The sequence below is a fragment of the Falco punctatus genome (genome assembly GCF_963210335.1).
Source record: "Falco punctatus genome assembly, chromosome: 5".
NCBI classification, from domain to species: domain Eukaryota; kingdom Metazoa; phylum Chordata; class Aves; order Falconiformes; family Falconidae; genus Falco; species Falco punctatus.
The window spans coordinates 71,501,306-71,522,233 of NC_137584.1; the positions used below are offsets into that span (position 1 = coordinate 71,501,306).

Genomic DNA, 20,928 nt, shown 5'->3' on the forward strand with positions numbered 1-20,928 from the left:
TTCTGTATGTGTAAAATTAAAATAGTTATGTAAACCAGAGTAGAAGAAATGTTTTAAAATGTCCTGATTGTATTTTAGGCAGCCAGCTTCCCTGACCGTAGAGAACACCTTTGTTGTTTTGAACACTGTTTGTGTCAGGGTGTGAAAGGAAGGCCTTGTGGTGGTTTCTGTCTGTCACCCACCCCCTGCACTTCAGCTACCAGATCTTCCTTTACAACAGTTATAGCTGTGCAAGAAGGATTTATATGTCCATTCCACTACAAACTCAGACAAATGGAACTTCAGCTTGATGAAATCAATGGGCCAAAGCCCATCTGTGCAGTGCAATTAAGCTGCTTACACTAGTCCTGTTATTAGTTGTATTGGAATTGGGTCATGGCAGGATGTGTAGCCAAGTGTCCTGCTTGTTTTCATACCTTTTGGTTAGCAGAAGTTTCAAGGTAGATTTTCCACCCCACTGACTAAATAAACTCTACTGGATTTGTAATAGTGACAGCCTTTTTGAAATATGCCTCATTGCTTCAAATAATAGATATGGCCAGGACCTATCCACAGGGCTTCTATCCACTACTCCACCACATACATGTTTATTATGGCTATACACTTGGCTAGTGTTTTTTATTACTGGTGACAGATTAGGGAAAAAAGCAGGTGGAGACCAGGAATAAAGTTTAAACCAAATACTTTGTCTGTCTTTTCCCCTCAGTCATACAATTAGAAAAGACAATACTGTGCCTAAAGATTGCTTCCCAGATTTGAATGATTATGGTTTTTAGAATAGACAAACCCAACATTTGTTTGCTCCAATATCTTCATCAAATTATGAGTGTGAATGAGATAGAAGAAGTTCTTAATGTGCTGCTAGCTCCAGTCTGATCCTCTCCCTGCCCCCACCCTCCACCTTTGCTCTGTATTGTATGTTCTATGTGGCATCTGTCTTACAGCTGTTACGCAGCTGCCTTCCCAGTGGCGGAGGCTTTTTTGGTGAGAGGCACGTTCTTTTTATGTAGTGTCTTGTTTTAAAATTATAAACACTTTGGACTTGCCTAGGAATGTCAGGTGGCTTCCTGATTAATCACCCAACTACTTAATGTTGTTGCTATTTTAGTGTTTATAATGCTTCGCTGGAGGCTTAAGTAGTAAATTAAAAAAACTTAATATCTCATGTGTGCTAATGCCTGTGAATGAATTCAGCTACAGGCAAGCAAATAAATAGTAAGTTGTGATTTCTTGCTGTATTTCATTGCAAACTATCTTACAGTACAAAAGCTCTAATTGCTTAGTCACTGCTGTAAAATCCTTACATTTTTACCATTAAATCCTCCTTAGGGTCTTGGGGCTCAGGAACAAGGAAATACAGAACATATCAAGGTTCAGGTGAAAAACAACACGCTGGGGTTAGGAGCAACCATCAACTATGAGGTGAGCAATAGACCCAGGTACGGAAATGACTCCCATTTCAGCTAAAGCACTATCTTTGTAATGGGAAGCTAGTGAAATCTGTTGTCACATCTGACGGCAGCATGTACCTATGCAAATGTCTTTGCAGAAACTCTTGACCTGGAGTTTAATTCTCTTTTGCTGGGTGTTTTAGGAGCAAGTACCTGCTTGGAAAGGTTACAGTGAATTCTAGGAGCATGCTTTTCGGAGATTTTTTTTGCTTCCAAGCAAATTGCTGAAATACTTGCTTTCTCCCTGTGTCTTCTGCTCTGCTTAGCTTCATGCCTTCTGTTCCTCTTCCTGATACAGTCACCTTTCTGGATGGAGTTCAGGTACATAGGCAGAGCAGAGCATGGTCCTAAAGGTGCTTGTCTCATAATCAACATCTTAACTAACTTTGTTGCTGGAAGTAGTTACACTAGTATTTCCAGCCTACTTTTGGAAGCATCTTTCACAGACAGGGGACACAGAGAGCCAACAGCAGCTCGGTATTGTTTAAGGACTTACAAATGCAACCCTTATAATTTCTGCACTTTGGAGTTAGCACTGCCACCCCTCGAGCTTCTGAGGGTTCCTCCCACCAACAAGGACTGAGTATGTGGAGTCTTAGTATCTGTTTTAGCAAACCTTTTTGTTCTGAAGACTTTTGCCTTGTATTCATGTGGGTGATATTTACAGGACAACTGGATTGCTCATCAGGATGACTTCAACCAGCTTCTGGCTGAACTGAATGATTGCCACAGACAGGGTGAAACAGGTAGGTTCATGCTTTGCTCAATCAGATGCTGGAAGCTTAGCAAAGTTTCCATTCTTAGTCTTAAAAGGCTAGCTGAGGCCCAGTCCTTTGGGCTGCTAATAGTCTCCTTGCTGAGGTTCACAACTCCCCATTCTCTAAAATCAGTGGGAGCCGAAGGAGATGTTTTCCATCTATGACCATGCTCAAGTTTGTGTACCTGGATATGTACATCTCAGTGGAGCAGTTTTACTCTGTCAGGCCTCTATTAAAGGCTTTTTGTTGGGGAAGGCAAACATAAAATTTTGAACCTGTTTATTTTATCCAGGACCACAACATGGAGGACTTTTTGCTGGGATGTACTACAGCAGCACTTGTTTCTTTGTTATGCAAGCAGAGCCAGTATGAATGCTCCCAGCACAGTCACTCGCCATTGCAATGTGCTTCCCTTCCTTTTACTAATGAACTGTCACGCCTGGTTTCCATGCTCTGGTGGTTTCTTAAATACCTACTTTTCCTGGCCTCAGAGAGCTGCTGCTTAGATTTTGACTCAGAGTTATGCATCTGTGTTTTGAGTGTAGCATAATGTGATTTTTGGAGCCCTGATGCAGAGCACACAAGTGGGGAAACTACACAACTTTCCCAAAAAGGCTATTTATAAAGTCTTTTCATTTTGAAAAGCTTTGTACAGTTTGACCTTGGTTTGTAAAAATGAAGTTATGCAAAACTGGTGTGTGTGAGCTTACAGAAAGAACTGTACACATCAAGTAGTTTATCATCTCTCCTTTAGTTAGAGTCAAGTTTAAAGTCTGATCATGTATCTAAACAACTCTCTGTGGAGTGTTGATAAACCAAGGGCTCCTGTTTGGGCACATCAGCCTGTCCAAGTCCTGCTAGTGGCAGAATTGCTGGCTTAGTGAATTTAGCAACTGGTCATTCATTCATTCTTTCTTAATGTCTGAGCACAGAAGGTTTTCTAGGAGAGGAGAGACAGAAGGAAGAGGAGGAAAATCAGTTAGCAAGAAGGATCAAACTTGGTTTCTAATCCTAGAGAACTCAGATTAAAATTCTGAACCTAATGCTTTAAAAAAAATAATATATAATTAAATTGCCGTGTAAGTTATGCTTGTGCATTGGAGCCCTAAGCATTGTCTGAGGCCACACAGTGCTAGGTGCTGTAGCTGAAGTCCTCAAGAGGTAGAATAGCATATCATGGGGAAATTCCAAAAGTTCCTTTCTACCTTTATAACTAAATCCTACCCAAGTTCCAACTTGAGCCATGGGAAGATCAGTTAGGTGTAGCTGGTGGGAAACCTGGAAACTGATGAAGAGAGCTGAAATGACTTGCCCAAGGACACAATGAGTCAGCACAGAGGCAGGTTCATTGAGCAAGGCTGTCTTGTTCCTAAATCTGTGCAGTATTCCCTGGGTCACCTGTACTGATGCAAAGTAGCCCCTGAACAAACCGTATTTCTCCCTGTTTTGCTTAGTTATTTTTCCTTGGCCCTTATAGGAGCTGAGACAAGAGTTTTCAATCACTAAGGACAAATTTGGGTGCACTTTGAAAATACCTGGTCAGAATCACGTTTGGCGATTTGCAGACTGAAGGCATTGCTCTGAAACTTGGGGTTTTGGCAGTTGTTTAAGCTGGCAAAACTCATCCAGATAATGCTGCCTGCAGCTGTGCTACAGGATCAAATGTTACATTACTGGCCATCATCCAGTTTCAAATTGCATTAAAAGTCAGCTGAAAAAGTTCATTGTTCTTAAGTAAGTGGTGTAGTTGCCAGGGTTGGATTGCAATTAGAGATCGGGAAGGAAGGGCCCTGTGGTGGTTAGTATGCCAACATTCAAATACCCTTGAATGTACATAGTTTTAGCTTTCTTTTTCTTTTTTTTCTAGCTGCACCTAGTGAGGAGTTTTGATTCTTAGTTTGTTTGCTGGGATACTAAGTGATGATGACTGTGTCCCTTTCCTGTTTGTAGAATGAGGCCACAATATGCTGGACATGTCTGAAATGTTCTTTGGAATATTCATCTGTATCAGATTTGCTATAGAAATGACACATGGCTTTATTGCTATGACTGAATTGCTTTAAAAAGCACATTAATATTCCTGCAGTGCTTGCTCAGTTTGTCAGGATTTACCAGTCACTAGAAGATACATGCATGTACGCACCTGCCCATTGCAAGTGCCAGCACGTTTTGGTAGTGAAATTTCTGCTGGAAGGCACAAGGCGGTGCTGCTGTCCCTTTTGCTGTAAGAATAAAGTGCAGGAGGAAGCCCTGTGGAAATCCTTGGCTGTTCAAGTGGATCGGAGAGCAGACTCTAAGTGCCTCATCTTTGGTCAGGATACTTTTGTTTTGATGCTTACTTTCCCCATAGACCCTTTTTATTAAGGATTTTGAAGCTGACTGCAAACTCTGTCTAAAACTGAGTTTGCTAGTCCTTCCTCTGTTCCTTAGGGCTTACTGTGTAATGAAAGAGTAGATTTCAGGCTGCTTTCTGGTAGTCAGCTCTCCGGCTGCAGACTACAGATTTCATTTTTAGGTCAATGACTCTCATCAGGTGTCACTACTTATCCAGTGGTGAAGTGCTGTAATTCCAGTGTCAGAAAAGCTTGGTCTGCAGAGCTTTCAGGGGTGGGATTGTATGAAAAAGGTGACTCAACTTGGCTGTCATGGTTTGGGTTGATTTCCCTACCCATCTTGGTTGCCACTGGGAGGAAGAAAAAACATCTAACTAGATTGGCCTTGTCTAGAGTTTCAAAGCAGAGAATCCTATGGTGACTATTTCTTTTCAGGACGGAACTAATAAAGTAATTAACTGAACAGCAGGTTACCTCCTTCTGAGAATTCCTTGTAAATTAAAAGGCTCTCTGGATGCAAAGAGTATGTCTGTACCAGTAAAATAACCTGCCACAGCACAAGAACTTGGTATCTCTACTGTTAAATAGTTAGACTAATACTTCACATGGTTTTGACCTGCACAAGCTAACGTTCTCCCAAACAACTCCTGAGTGAATTTGGCACTTAGGCAACCCCAGAAACCATTCCTAGTGGACAGTTTAAATGTACCCTCTCTTCTGGAAGCTAGGAAAATTAAATAGTGTAGATGTGGTGACTTGTTCCAGCTGGCCTCAGGGACAGAAAAGTGCTGCTACCATTGCATTTCCTTGTACAGATGTATCAGACTATGTCCAGATAGAGGCACTATGTTTGGTGTTAAAAGTGGAAAGCCTGTCTGTGTGGTATTTTTTTCCCTTTTTCTTTCTACCCAGTCAGGTTTAGTATTTTATTTTGTACTGTTTCTTACACCTTTCTCAGACTCTGGCACTGGAGATATTTTGTGACAAACAGCACAATAAACCCCAACCTATTATTTTTTTACCGTAGAAGTGAATTTGCCTTTGGCCTGAAGTACCTGTATCTGCCTTTTCAAATTACATTAGATAGGAAATGGGAAGGGAAGGGGATGTGGCAAAAAAAATCAAGCAGCAACATGTCTCAGACAAAACTTACCATGCTTCCTTCGATAATACATTGTGATATGTTGTTGAGACTTGGTTTTGAAAGAGAAAGTTAAATATACTGTTTGAATTTGGTGGTTAGAGTGCCTCTAACAGGGTTGGAACCTGTTTGTCATGTTTGGGTGTTGTTTTTTTGGGGTTGTTTTTTTTAGAGTCCTCGGTGAGTAATCAGAAGAAGACATTTAGTCTTGAAGAAAAATCCAAATCTTCCAAGAAACGTGTCCATTACATGAAGTTTGCAAAAGGTAAGAGGAGTTCTGTTTCATAAGCTCTAGCCAAGATTAGAAAACACAATGTGTGTCAAGGTGATCTATTGCCTTCTGGGGTCTAAATTTGGCAAGTAAAATCTTGGTTTAGAAATACCCCCTGCAGCAACTTACTTAAAGCTATAATACGCTCTTCATCTTTAGTTTGGACAACTTTGGATGACTTTAGACTGATACTGTTGAATAAAACAATTTCTGTCTGAAGGAACCATCAGCTGAATAAAGCAGCAGTGAATGTTTGAGTGATCTGTGCGTGGGTGGGGGATGGGAGCGGGAGGCGAAGGTGGTAACAGAGTTACATGGGCATCTGCACGGCACTTTACTCTGCAATCTCTGATAACCCCTGCTAAGAGATCATGTGGATAAGATCAGTGATCAGATTAAACCTCAGTGCAGGAGGACGAAAGCCCTCTTACATCTACCAGGTACTTTATTGGATAAATTAGGGCAGGGGCTGGTGGGCACAAAAACTGTATCAAGAACTTGTGGAGTTTAGTAATTTCTGTCTTAGAGTGATGACATTATTTCAGCCATCCAGCAGTTTTGGGTCTTGCCAGTTGTTCAGTCCCTGGCTCTATTTCTTTGTTGATTGTGTTCCCCTTTCACACCACTATGTGCCCATGGTGTGTCTATGTACATGTTTCAGTGTATGGATAGGATCTGTTTCTGCTAATGGGTAATTTATTAAACTTAAAGCTCTGTGTAGTGTTTTCTGATAGCAAATTCCTCAGCTAAAACAGAGGTAATTGACGTTTGAATGGAGGCCAAATTCTGATATTGGGGTTCGAGATTTTTGATTAAATAATTCAGCCATGAAGTTGAACATGTTAACATAACTCTGCAACTTTATGACATTAAACAATTAAATTGGTTCGGGGCTTGCAAGTACAAAGGCCATGGCCCATTTGAGGTACTAGCAAAGAGGATTTATTTTGATTTGGATTTAAACTTTTGCTAAATATAGAGAAAAAAGAAGTGTCTTTTGAGCATGTAAAATATGCAGCAGGGCTTTCATATTAACAATATCCCTTATTTGTTTGGCTGCACTGTTTCTGTAAGGTAGGCCCCTATTTGATTGTACCTCTCTGATCTAAAACAGGGAAACTGTCCTTTTCAGGGAAAGAGGAAAAGTTATTTGAGAAAGGCCAATGTTTTGGCCCTTGTTGTTCAAGTCCAATCCTGCTTCCTTTTAGACTAAACAAGACAAGTTCACACAAAAGTGGGAGAAGGGAGCAGCAACAGTAGAAAATGCAGCTTCCGTTTCTGGTGTTTTGTCCTTGCTGCTGGAGGATCATAGGCACCACACACAGCCTTAGCAGCCACGCTTGGATTTGTGAAATACACACCAATACGAGATTAAGACAGTGATTTAAATTGCTTTTCTGGTAGCTGTTCCACCGTGATGCTGCAAAAGATTTGCACTGTCAGCTAAGTTGGTTTTCTATTAGAGAATGCAAAAAAGTGGGGGATACGTCTGGTGGGACAGGGAGAAGGCAGGGAAGGAAAGTGTAGGGTAAGAGGAGGAGCAGCAGGATTGTGTTATGTTCCAAGCCTTGGCCAAGATAAAGCTGAAAACAGCCACCAGTCTCGTCTGGTTTGCTTGGATAAGAACATCTAGAGGCTGCGCAGTGAGACACCAGAAAGTTGGGTAACACTTTCTTCTTGAGGCTGATGTGTCTGCTTACCCTCTGTGGGCAGTTAAGGATCCTGAGAAGAAGAAACAGGTGGAATAGGTAATCTTTTTAAATTTTTTTTTTTTGGTTCATTACAAGCACTTAGATTCATTTTGAAATCAGTGATTTTGGAATCAGAGTAAGGCCACAGCAGACTCCTGATAGGTTGGCCTATCTGGGCTAATTTTGTTTCTTTAATTTTTGCTGACTGTTTTTAAAGAATTTCCTGAGACGAGCTGTGGACAACAGCATAAAGACTTCTGCACTGTGGAATGAGCTAAACTTTTGCTGGCATCTCAGAATACCACGTCACACCCTTCTGCTTCCCCCTCCCTGCTCCATGTCTGATATTCAGCTAGCTACACAACAGTCAGATGAGAATAATGGTCCTACTGAATTCAGAGAAATCTTTCTTCACCCCTGAAATGGTTTTAAATTGGAATAATCCAGTGTATTGCAGAGATGGAGGATTTGCTTTTCGGAAGCAATTTTCGTGAATCAACAAAAAGTCCCCACTGAGTAAAGATGGACGTCTTAATTATTTTTTTTCCCACTGTATGGAGGAGCTGTAATTCCCTAACTCTTGTCAGATTCTTCTCATGAGAATCCAAAGATGTGCAGTTTCTCTTTGAACTTTTCTTATGTGTAGGAGGTTACAACTCTTCTTTCCCTTTAGGGTAGTGCAGGCTCCTTCCCTCATCTTGCTATACAAATTGTAGCATCAAGTCAGGGGAAGCAAGCTGCTGTTACATGTTTCCCTGTGGGCATACACCAGCAGGCTGTGGTTGTTTTCTCACCAGCCTTTCCCCCTACACACACACACATTTCCTACCATGCTCAACCTTCATTTAGTGTCTGTAACATTCTCCTGAGTTTTTGTTTGTCTCCAGAAACAGTTTCTCTACCTCCATGGGTCACAGTTTGTGTTATCAGAGTGTACTTGTTATCACCAGGTGTGAATGTTGTGGGCTTTTTTTTCTCTCCTTACCCCTTTCAGGTAAGGATCTCTCTTCGCGCAGTGAAGATGATCTGTCCTGCATATTTGGGAAGCGACAGAAGAGTATGAAAACCCAGGTAAACAGGAGGCTTCACCTTTCTCTTGTTACCTTGCATATCATCCCTTTAACGAAACCATACTTAAATGTCTTTCTGCTAATGAGATTACTGCATGCCCATCAAAAGCAAGGGGTCTTCTGCCTGTGAAATTACTCCTGTTTCTATGGGAAGGCTGCAGGTCGAGGGCTGTGCTCTGAACCTTCAGGAAGTACACATGAATTTAATACATATTTTTGTGAGTTATTGTGATGTAACTGCTTTGGAGTTAGGAAACATCAGTATTTTAATTTTACACTTTTAGGCAAGATACTTTGCAAAGTAGATAAATTTTGCTTGATCTGGAAGATCCATAAATATCCAAAATAAAATATGATATTCAGTAGCATCTGACCAATCTCAACAAACTGCCCTTATTTTCAGAAGAATTGAGAAAGGCTGAGCAGCTGCAAACAAAGAATTCAAAGATGACTTGAAAGGTGATAAATGTTTAATGAAAAGACCTTTTCCCCAACTTTGTGTAATGAGATCAAGGTTTGTCCTAACATTTATTTTATTTAGCAATTCATTAGCATTTTGCACTTGCAAAGAACACCCCTGCTACGTCAGTATATAAAGTAACAGACTTACACTGTGACATGACTAATGTATCCAGAATGGGGTTTTTTGAAAAAAATAACATCTCGAAAAGCAAAAGAGAATATGTTGCAAGAATTGCCCTGTTGGTTCTGAGTTCTCTGAAGTCTCTTGTCTAGAGGGAAAGATAAGGCCTGAAGTTAAATCGACAATTCTGAAATATCCTGTGTTTTTGACAGCTTGCTGGGTTGGGCAGTACTCTTGAAAACTGTTCTGTAACTTCACTGTAGGCCACTGTGAGCTTCTGGAGGAGAGCGGTAAGGGAAGAAGGTGCTAAGAGATCCTGGATAGCAGTGAAAGTAGTACAAGGTTTGTAGGTGTGTAAATGCTAGGCTATATGATAAGGGAGCTTGTGAAAAACAAATAGCGATCCACTGGGGATTCTCCCCCGGAAAAAACTCTTACTATAAAGTAAAGAATACTTCAGTGGCATGTCTTGAATTGAACAGTTTGAAGGGTTTGATCTTGACATTATCCCGTATGGTGTTATAATGTCAGTGAATCTGCTGTAGGTTTGAAAGTTATTGGTAGCTTTATTGGTAAGAGGAAAATGTCAAGTCTGTTTTCTGAGTATTCTTCTCTATAAACTGCAAAAATACAGTTACAGCTAATTAAACCAGGAGGCTAGAAGAAACTGAAATTAAGAACTGTCCTGTCTTGTCTGCCACTGTGAAAAACAGTATGAACCTTTGTTACAAGTCACGAGGTTTGGCTTGAAAGGTAAGACTTGGGAGTAGGCCATCGGCCACAATGGAACCCGTTGTAGCTTATTACTGTCTTGAAATGAGCATTTGGGGACTTAAGTTCAGGGAGAGCGGTTAGAGGTCTCAAATGCTGTGGGTAAGCTCGCACCCTTGGAGCCCCCTTGATCTACTACTTAGCTCCCCTGCTGTCAGGTCAACATAAAGCAAGACAAACCAGGATTTAATGCAAATCATCAGCGCTATGGTTAAGGGAATAGATTTTGCCCACCCAGGAGTTGTCTCAAATAGGTTTGTTTTCTCTGCATCTCCTCCATCTTTTGAAACTAAAGTTTGGAAAGTGTTGTTGCTGCCTCTGGGACTTCATCTCGCAGAGCATTTGTTCTTTTGTTGGTGGATGCTGCAGATCATGTGCCTTTATGGCTGTTTATGAAGCGGCTGTAAGTATGTGCACACTTTTGTCAATCCCTTGACCAGTGCAGTGGTTGGCTGATGGCCACTGTGCAGATTTCCTTTTTCCCCTCACTGAACACTAACCTAATGGTTCAAGGTTCTGGCAAAAAGTCACAGACTGTTCCCTGTTAAGCACCCAGATTTCTGCATGCAAATACAGGCAGGAGGTAATGTAATTTGGAGCTGCATTGTCATCTTCTGGCTACCGTCTGCTGCTAAGCAGCTACAGGGAGAGAAAGCCAGAGGCAGCACAATTGCTTACCCTGCCCCTGCCCCCCTCCTTTTCTTCACGGATCAGAGATCCGTGGAGTTTGCACAAAACAAAAATGCATTGCTCAGGCCCTCCAGCTCTGAGCAATTTCATTTCATTGCACCCATGAACTCTCACGATCCCTTTCCATCATGTTCCAGAGCCTGGTCCTTAAGGTGGCACAAATGGTACTGCCCTGTGAGGACTTGCAGTCCTGTTCTCTGTGCCTGTCTGCATTCTGTTTTGAAATCCCTAGGCTCTGGGCATTTCCCTGATGTGGCAGAGAGTGCGCTACAGGAGTGGAAAGTGCTGTCATTCTCCTGGAAGTGAGTTGTTCATATCTATTCCTATGCAGAGATAATGTAGGAAGAGTCCTGGTGTCCCTCTGAGCTCTGAGGTATGCCTCCAGGCTGTGGTAGGTTGCAGTCCCTCTTAATTGCAGCTCCTGCAGCCGCTAGTAAGAGTTGTGTGCTGTTGTCTCCATTCCAAGTAGATGAGGACAGCTTCCGTGCTTACATAGGTGTCAGAACTGCTACTAGCAATTAATCTGATTGCAGGTTCCCAGCTGTACTTGCAACCGCGATGATATATGGAAGTTCCTGTTATGTATTGATCCAGTAGCTTGAAGTCCTATCTTTAAGGCTTTTTCCGAGGTATTCGATTCCTCCTCTTTTTTTCAGAGGTGCAGTTTGAGAAGCATCCAGTACAGGTTTGATTTGGACTGAATGGTGTATCCTCAGCTCGCAATAGAGTTGTCATTCCACTCTTGATCATTTGACAAAGATATTCAGCATAATTCTGTTTCCCATGTGTCTAGTTGTTTCCGTCCAGGATCAGAATCATCTTGGGTATGACTTCATGGAAAGATGCAGGAACTGGTTCACTGCGATTGGAGGAGACCTGGAGGTCTCTATGTCAGTTGCCCTGCTCAAAGCAGGGTCAGCTATGGCAAGTTGCTCAGGACCTTGTCCAGCTGAGTTTTGACTGTCTCCCTCCCTTAAAGCTTCTGATTTAAGCCTGTGACAAAATTCAGTGGATGGATGAAAGACACCACTTAAGGAGCAGAAGATGGGAACATTTTGGAATAACAAAACACACTGTAAACAGACTCAGTTGGGTGATCATTTGCAGGTCTGTAGGCATCAAAGACATCGTGAAAGTTACAGAAAAGTTTAAGGATGTATGACATTGATGGCATTATGACCAGGTTTTACATCCGAGTTGTGGAGCTTCTCATGTTTGTAAGAGCTGTTGAAACCACAGCCTTTGAGCTTTTCTATTTCTACAAATGGCCTAACGTGCAATAGATCCTGGCAGTGGTATTACACTGATACTCATTGGCACTGTCATACTAGGTCTCACTGGTTCTAACTGGTGTTATACCAAACCATTCTCGTAGATTAGGAAGAGGTGGGGGGAAAGCAAAACTCAAGAAACTCCATCTGTGCTTACGGTTGTATGGAAACTAGTGGAAGGGCTCAAGGCTAAGTGACATGGTCTCTGGACCAGCAAGCTAATCCTGGCTCTTCTGAAGTGCTTGTCAAAAATACATGGCCTCTGAACTGCTGCTGTGATAAATGATGTCTTACCAAATCAGATATGTCACAGTGACACTGTTCCAATTAGTTGTGTTCAGTATTTCTAGTATGGTCATTAGCAATCGTTTTATGATCTTGACCTGTAGAGTAATCTTTGGCAGATGTTTTGTGCTAGCTTAATCTAGCTGCCTTAACTGTAGAGCTGATCTCAGACTCACTTTTTAACTGTCTCAGTAGCCTAGGACTGATGTAGCTAACGGGTATTTTCTGTCGTTTCACACAGACGCTACTGCAGTAAAAGGGGATGTTGAGATTTAGATTATCTACCTTGTCAAAGGAAGAAGGAGTTGGCTAGAGGATTGTAAAGATTGCAAAAGAGTGGAACTGCAAAGGGTATGGAAGGAAATGCTGTTTGCCCTTAAGGGTTGAAAGGAGTTTCTCTAGAAGTCTAGGACTGAGATACTAGTTAAAGCTATTGTTTTGATGGTTCTGTGTTAGTGATCATAGGCCCTTACAACCTGTAATTCACCTGAATGTTAAGCATAACAGTACCTATTTTTTAATTGGTTTTGCTGAATCATGTGTCCAGCTAAAACCTCCTTAATAAACTACATGGGGACTTTTGTTAAAAAAAAAAAAAAAAAAAAAAAAAAAAAAAGGCCAAAAACCAGGGAGAAGAAAACAATGGCTAGGCTTCGGAGTGGACCTAAATTGAAAACGTCTGCAGTTTTTCCCAGGGAGAGTAAGTGATCGAAAATATTGAATTGTAATTATGATGATCTCTGGAGACCTGCAGTGAGGACCTGTTTTGCAGGGTAAGATCTGCCAGACTTTTTTTGCCCCTACTTTCCCTCTGATTTTCTCACTTGCTTAGGAACACTGAGAGCTGGGGAGACAGAAAAACAAATTCCATTAGTTCCTATCTGGTTGAACTTCCTGGAACCCCCCACTATTTTTTTGCTTCTCAGAATTTCCTTCCTCCATCCAGCTGTGTTTCCTGATGAAGCCTTATCACTGGAGAAAATGCTCCTGAGTGAGACTGAGGATTTGGGAATGAGTTACAGACAGTCCCAACTTGGTTGCTGAACAACATGATTCTGGCACTGATTTTGCTTTGGGGGCTGGGGGAGTAGTTCTGACTTGCTGGCGCATTTGTAATAACTCTGTTTGAGATGCATAGAAAACTGAATGTTTTGCATCCATGTCACTTCCATGTCTCAGGCCATTCGATGAGTAATCTGCTTCCTCCAAATTTTTGTAATTTGGATGTAAACCTGCGTAAGTTCCCTTAAACCACCTAATCCAAGTAGTCCGAAAGTCTCAAGTTTGTGGTGATTTCTTCCATGTTAGTCATTAGAAATGTAACTATCCACCCTGTTGCTTTTTCACTTTTTTTTTTTTTTCTAAAATCAGGAAATTGTCTTCTGACACATTTTGCAGAACTTCCTCAACTGACTTACATTTCCCAGCACTTATCAGAAATGCATGCTGGCTAATCTTAAGGGACATAACTGAAAATCCATTAAAGTCTGGCTCTGCCATGGACTCACTGAAACCATGGGTAAACTGATATAATTCCCTACACCTCAACTTTCTCTCTGCAAAATACCAATTATGATAGTGAATGTTTGTGGGGTTTTGCAGTTGTGACTTTTAGGCGAGTTCCAAGTTTAGTCTGTTGGGTTTTTTTGCCTATGACAAAAGTCTCTGTTGCAGAGGTGGCATATAAATTAATTTGCTGTTCTTTTTTCAGCAAGGTCAGGGAACAAAAAACTGCAGAAGAGAAAAACTGGTTAAAAATTAACTTGGGTTTTTTCACCATTCTGCCTTGGAGACCTCAGCTAGCAGGAGGTATTTGGGACTGAGGAGGAGAACAGAAAAAGGACATCAAAAACCTGGAGAGAGTCCAAAAAGATTTAGTAAAATGGGCGACAAGGTTAGAGGGCATGTCCTAGAAGGAGAGAGTGGAGGAACTGGATACGTTCATCTCAGAAAAAGGCAGAAAAAGATGACCTCTCTGCCTATAAATATCTGGGGGTCAGGGGGAGGGGGAAACAGAGGAAGGGAAGGGATAGTAATCAGAGTAGGCAAAAGCCAAGAATGGTGCTGGGGGGTGAGAACTTCAATTAGAAAAAGGAAGACACAAGCTTACTCTTCAGCAGGCTTCCTCACAGTGATGTCAGCAGGGCACTGGAAGTCTCCTAAGGGAAATCCCAGCTCCTTAGCAAGTGATGCCAAGAAGAAAAAAAAATTAATTTAACACTTTTAGACCTGTTAGAATGGGGAAAGATGAATTGGTTTAAGTAAAACATCTCCCAACAGGTCATTATGTGAGTGACTTCAGTACTGAAGTTTGGTTTCCTGTGGTTGTGTTGTGCTTGGATTCTGTGTGACTGGAGGAGATGAGCTCATGCTGTCCATGTGCACACTGATCGGTTGGCCTTCTCTGTCCAAATGCCTGTTTTCACAAAATATTTTAGAGCCTTAGTATCTTTGAAATCTCTAAGATTCTGCTAGGTTGGATTAAAAAGTTGCTGGAGAGAAAGGAGTGCGTGATATACACAAGTGTCTGGGCAGAATGATTATGGAAACTTCGCTTCCTTAAGAAATGCGAGCGAAATTTTAATTGCTGTCAGTGTGTTCTGGAGGAATACAGTGGGAAAACACTGAGATAAGGTCTTTAATGTATTTCCTTCTTTTTTATTATACATGTATTGTCAGAAAGAATAATTGCATTTTTAGAGGCACTGAGTATCTTGTGCCTAGGTATTACAATTATCCCCAGGCGTTTGTCAGATTTGGGGTTAAAATTTAGAATTGCGCAGTGCTTATTCCTATATATGACTTGACCATTTCAGCACAGAAGTATGTGGCATGTTGTGTGCCATTGGGAAGACTGAATACAATATTTTATCAAGAATGAAGAGAAATGCAAACATAGTTAACAAAAGGTGGGATTTAATCCCACCTGACTTTGTTGGTAGAAGATCTAGGCATTGTCTCTTGACTCCCTTCATAGTGAATAAGGCACAGGTGCCCAAACAGATGCGTTTGCTGTCTCCCAAGATGGTAAAGATGTATGAAGCTAAACCCTTCCTAGAGGTATGTGCCTCTTCAGTGATCATAGAGGACACCTGACAGTGAGGTGCTTCCTGTCCAAGATGTTCTATTCTGTATATGTCCTGTTTCAGTGCAAAAGCTGTTTTCTTGTAAGCACGCGGTTACTGCTTAACCCTCTTGACCTATTCAGTTCTTGTGAAGACTACATTTTGTTAATTTTTCTTTGAAAGTTGGTTAGTGGGAAGAGACTGGTGACCTAATGGCAAAGTGTGCAAGACAATATAATGGCAATTTCACATATTTGATATCTCCAGGAACCTGCTGCTGATTAGAAAGATTTCTGTAAGCTTATAGTTCGCTGCTGCTTTGGCCAGCATGTTTTACTACAGATTTTTAGACTCATTAAAAAATGGCAACACTCAGCTTACAGTGGCTTAGTTCTCTTTGACTTTGATGGGAGCTTGCTGTGTTCTGCAGCATCTCTGTTAAAGGATATCATTAGGTTTGCGTGTTCATCTGTTCTTTTTCTTTGTGACCATTTGAGTGAAATGTATTAAACTTATCATTAGCAAGGGCTTTTTATGACATCTGTAATACTGCAGCTACTTTTTCAGCCTCTCTAGTTTTGCTCTGCAGTGTACCATGGACTCGTTAACAGCCAGAAGGATCATTTCCATAAAAAAAGAAGAGAAGGGGGGGCAAAAAGCTCCCAAACCAGATTCCACCAGCAGTTAGCAGTACAAGGCCTTTACTCACGCATGAGGGGGAGCCAGGACAGGTTGGTGACACAAATTCACAAGGAGGACAGCATGACAATACAGCTGAAGGGCTAAATGCATCTTCAGTGTACACAAGTGGAACAGGTAGAGCAAATGCTCTGACAGCACAGTAGCATAAAGTGGATCTAAAACCCCGTTGCTTTGAGCTTGTAACTTGTAACACCATATATAGCAAGTCAGAAAAACAATGAATTAGGCTCAAGGTGTTAATTTGAGCCATATTTTTAATAGTTCTCCATGGAGATGAGAGCGTTCCAGGAGCACCGGTAAAAATTACTTTACCCAGCATGGTGTCCTAGTAGTGCTTTTGATAAAAGGAGGAAGAGCAAAGTATTGATGTTTTGTTGCCTATTCTATAAGCACCTTGTTAATCAACTGAAGATAAATTATTGCTGTTCAGATATCAGCAGAGAGGGAGAGGAGGCGACATCCGACCTGGAAGAAATGGTGTTTTTTCTTCTCTCTTTCTTGGAGAAGAGTCTTGCCTCTAGCGCTGGTTCCTTGGGGGGGTTGTTAGGAACAGAGACAAAACCTGGGGGTGGGGGGTTGGGGGAGATCTTTTGATTTATCTTCTCTCCTTCCCTTTTGGTCACTTCGATAGGCTTAAAGAGCCGAGTTGGCTTTAATGTGTTACCATTAGAGACCATGCATTAGCTGGAATAAACCATCATGCCTCACAGTGAAAAATACCTCTTGATTGGCTAATTAATCAGTCAAAGGGGAATGACATGGCCCTCGGCTTGAGGGACTCTGCTGCACAGGTAAACAGGTCATTGATAAATGGTTTACCCACAAATTCATATATCAAGAAAACTTAGTCATTTTTTAACTACACTTTGTGTGAAAGCTGCACTGCATTTTTGGAGGTGTATTTTTGCTGCCCTTGCTTTTTGCATTGTGGGAGTTTTTAGGTTGTGGAAGTTTTCAAGAGGAAAAGCCCAAACAGAACTTTGTTCCAATTGTATTCTTCTGTTTTCCGAATCACAAAAAAGCCCCTCAAGGGTTTTTTCTTCCCAGAGGGGAGGCGGGAAGTCATTGTCGTGGCTTTGCGTTGAGATTGAGTGGGTCTCTAATCAGAACAGCTCATAGCTTTTTGTCATTTAAATATACTGAGACTGTTCAATGGGTCATATCCAGTCCTTGGGCACTGCATGAACAAAATTGACATCCGTAAGTGGGCCAAATAAAATAATTGGGGAAAATATATAAAGTAAGATGCAGATCTGTGTTGGTAAAAGTCTTTGTCTTACCCAATTTAGTTAGTACTAGGTTTTGGCATCTATATGCTGAAACTTGTCATTTGTATACTTTATAACATCTTATCCTGAAAAGAAGGTTCCCCAGTGGGATTCTTCACTGAGAGTTTGAAATAGATTAAAAAAAAAAAAAAGGGGGGGGGGGGGCCTCTAAATTAAATTGCATAAAAATGTGATCCAGAACCACTCTTAAATGTTAAGTGTGTAAATAGGGTTAAAGCAGTGTAGTCAAGTAAGGAACCATAAAACAACAATGTTTGGCATAGCTGCTTAACTGGGTGCAGTGGGTGCACAAAACAAATCCTTATTGTGCTTTTTTTTTTAACTGTGTATGTACTGTGAGAAAGTAACATATCAGTACCTAAGATTATGCACTTGGCTACTAAGGAATAAAGTTAACCTTATTTTTGTCATGTATAATCCCTTCCTCCCAAACAGCCCTTGTCATGGGCCTGCGCTTTTTAGGACAGCTTTGTTTTATTTTTCCTTTTAAAAATATTTGTCTGATCAAAGAGCTTTCTTCTTAAAAAAAAAAAAAAATATCCAGTGCAGTGGTTCAAAACAAGGAAAACTACATTTTTTGATCCTATCATAACAGGATTTGTATATGGAAGTGTGAACTAAGCAGGTGGCTTCCTGTTGATTTTAAAGCCAGGTGGGCATGTCCTTGACGAGTTGATCCCACAGGCTGCTACCTGCCCTGCTTTCCCTGGCGTCTGGGTGCACGAATATGCTGCATGCTCTTGCCATTTGCTGGTGTAGCACAGAGCCAAGATTATGGTCCTTTGCATGAAGGAACTTAATCCTCTGTGTCGAGGAGTAGGGGTAGTGTGAGATGCCATTTGGGATTGGTATCTTGCGCGAATAATACTGCTGGGCATGAGAGGAAAATAGCAGCATGTGTTCTCTCTCAGAAATCAGGGAATAGAATACCTTTTATTACTCTCTAAGAAGGCTGCTGGATCCACTCAAACAGCCTGCAGAAGGACTGGATGTTCGTAGCACAGTCTTTATTTTTGCTGACTTATAGTTATTAAAGGATGTCTAACCTTTCTCTAGGGGTGTCATCTGATTTTGGCTCATCAAACTGACGATGAAACTGCTAGTTGGTTCAGATGGGTTAAGCAAACCAGAAGCTGGAGAAAAATAAATGACTCTGCCTGAGAAAGTGCTTAAAATCAAAGAAACAAGCTTTTCCACTTCCAATCCAGTATTTTGAGTTCTCTACTGAACTGTTCTTTCTTCAGCTGTGAGCATTTGCTTTTTTTCGTCTCCAGTCAGGATAAATACCTAGCGCTGGAATGTGACTTAATGGTGAGCTTACCCATCAGGGTAACTAGAGTGTATGAGATACTCCCTCCTCTCTCTGACCTCACTTAGCTGCCTGACATGTTTGAAAAGTTTGGCAATTGGAAGTCAATTTAGGTTCGTTTGAGTTTTCTCAAAGTAATAAGGTCAAGACATCCATTGCCTATGTTTTTCCCTACATCTACAGCTTCACTCGGCAAACTGTCATCAGTCCCAGTGTGTTTCCTTTGAATAATGGTAGTATTGTCATATGCATATAGGCAAATTTGACCTGCTGACCGATGTCATTAATTTGAGCAGCTCCTAATAACTGCCTCTATCCCTCAGTTAAGAAAAGAGGAAGAGTATGATGGAGAACACGATTGTACAGTGGGATAGTAGGAACCTTCCGTGCTGTTTGCTTTAGCATTATCTTTAAAACGATAAGTCAGTTGCCAGTGTCTTCATGGTGATGGCTTACTCTTCTTTATCACAGAATACTTGGAGGGGAAGGACCTCAGATTTAGTGTTAAGGATGACTTTTGTCCAATTTTGGAGGAAGCAAGGGTCTTTACAGCTGAATAAGCAACAGAAAAGGCAGTGAAGGGCAGCTCAAGCAAGCCTGAGTTTTGCTGATTTGGAAAGTGTTTTGAGTACTGTACTTACAGGTTCTGAAATTTCCGTGCACATAACAGTGTCTGAACTCTTCCCTGCACTAGATTAAGGGATGTGACGTCTGTCTGTTGTGCGTAGTTTGTTCTTTCTCTCCTTGGGGGAAACTGGTTGTGCATTGAAGTGTTTTGATTTGGCAGGCTCTCAGTAATATGAACCCGGTGGGTATTAGTGAAGACAAGTTGAAGTGTGCTCTGGCTTTGGAGCAGAAGATGATGCTGTCTATGATAATTAATTTCTGTGGAAGTTTGTTGTAGTCTGCGATGGACCTCTAGAAGGTTCTGCATAGATGAGTTTTAACCTGCTGGTAGAAAATGCTTCTATCCCTCAGGATCCAGAATCACCCAGGCTGTTTTTGTGACCAGCTCACACTTACCTCAGCTGAAGTTAAGCACTGTACTTTGTTGGATGGCCCTTACACTGCAGTTTAAGCTCCCATGAAAGGGGTGAGACCAGGGATTTTGACTGTGGCTGGTAGAGGGGACAGAGGGCAGGAATGGTGGCTATTCACAGGCTTGAAGGGTTCTCATAACTTAGTTCTTATTTTTTATATTCTGCTGGGGTTTGTTTTAAATCGCTCTGTTCTCACCATGAGATGATTTCTTCAGACTTCTGGGATGTGTTGTTGACAGCAGCAGAATCGAGCCCAGCTCATGCTAACCAGATCTTGTGTCACCTGTGTGTTACAGGTTGTTTTGTAACAAATGAAGAGAAGATCAAAAATACTGTCTGCCCCAAAAATCCTGCTTTCCAGAATATTGAAGAATTGAAATGTCACTCGGTACTTCAGTACTTGAAAGAAAATTATTTATTCTCAGTACTTTTTTACAAATTTCTGTAAGCTTGGGAGTAGAAGAATGTTACTGTAGTGCAGTGAGTTAGTCAAAGGCTAACGCTAATTAGGAAATGCTTTCTAGTTCACAGAAAATACAATCAATTTTCTTTGGAAAATGTCTAAAAAAAAATTTCATTTCAAATAGTCAACTTGTGTGTTTTGCAATGAATATTTGCAGTTAGAGAAATAGGAATTTACTACAAACAGCTTGTTGCGATCAAGTGCAAGCTTGCAGGTGCTTTTTTATTATTACTCATTAGACCACTATATCTTATAAAGGAATAAAACCCTTAGAACAAGGGGGGAAAAAAATCCAATTTTGGTTATTTATTATTTCAGGTAACCCTTTGTGTATATATATTTGTTTGATGTCTCATTAATATGAATATGGTTCATAGATTTCTTGGGGAAAAAGGGGAGCAGTGTAAGTAATTATGCGGGAGGTTTTTGTTGATCTTCCCCACTTCTCATCTACTGCTTTAACTCTTTAACTGTATTCAAAAAGCACCTTAGTCTATACCAAACATTTCAAGGTGCCTGGAACACTTCCTAGGTTTAGCTGGTATTCAGTAAAATAACTGTGAAGTCCTCTGGATAGGAGTAGATGTGGAATTTCTCTGCAAGTACTGATGTATTAAGACACTAAGAAATTTGGTGTGAAAAGTGTCATAGCAAGCAGCAAAGACAACTTCCTGAATTCTGTTTTGATATACTGCCTGTCAGGGGTACTAACTCTATATGCCCTTGCTGTCACATTCAAGCAAAA

At 41.1% G+C, this 20,928-nt stretch overlaps 1 protein-coding gene across 4 annotated transcripts in view; it reads left to right on the forward strand.

Annotated features, from left to right (window-relative positions):
- PINX1 (PIN2 (TERF1) interacting telomerase inhibitor 1) overlaps positions 1-20,928 on the forward strand; it is a 60,348-nt gene that overhangs the window by 6,285 nt on the left and 33,135 nt on the right. For 2 of the 4 annotated variants that reach the window (XM_080389174.1, XM_080389173.1), the window contains exons 3-6: positions 1,330-1,422; positions 2,119-2,197; positions 5,856-5,948; positions 8,640-8,716. In XM_080389174.1, the coding sequence (XP_080245300.1) occupies positions 1,330-1,422; positions 2,119-2,197; positions 5,856-5,948; positions 8,640-8,716 (342 nt within the window). The remainder of the gene's footprint in view (positions 1-1,329; positions 1,423-2,118; positions 2,198-5,855; positions 5,949-8,639; positions 8,717-20,928) is intronic. The other 2 variants (XM_080389176.1, XM_080389175.1) reach the window with 1 other exon arrangement.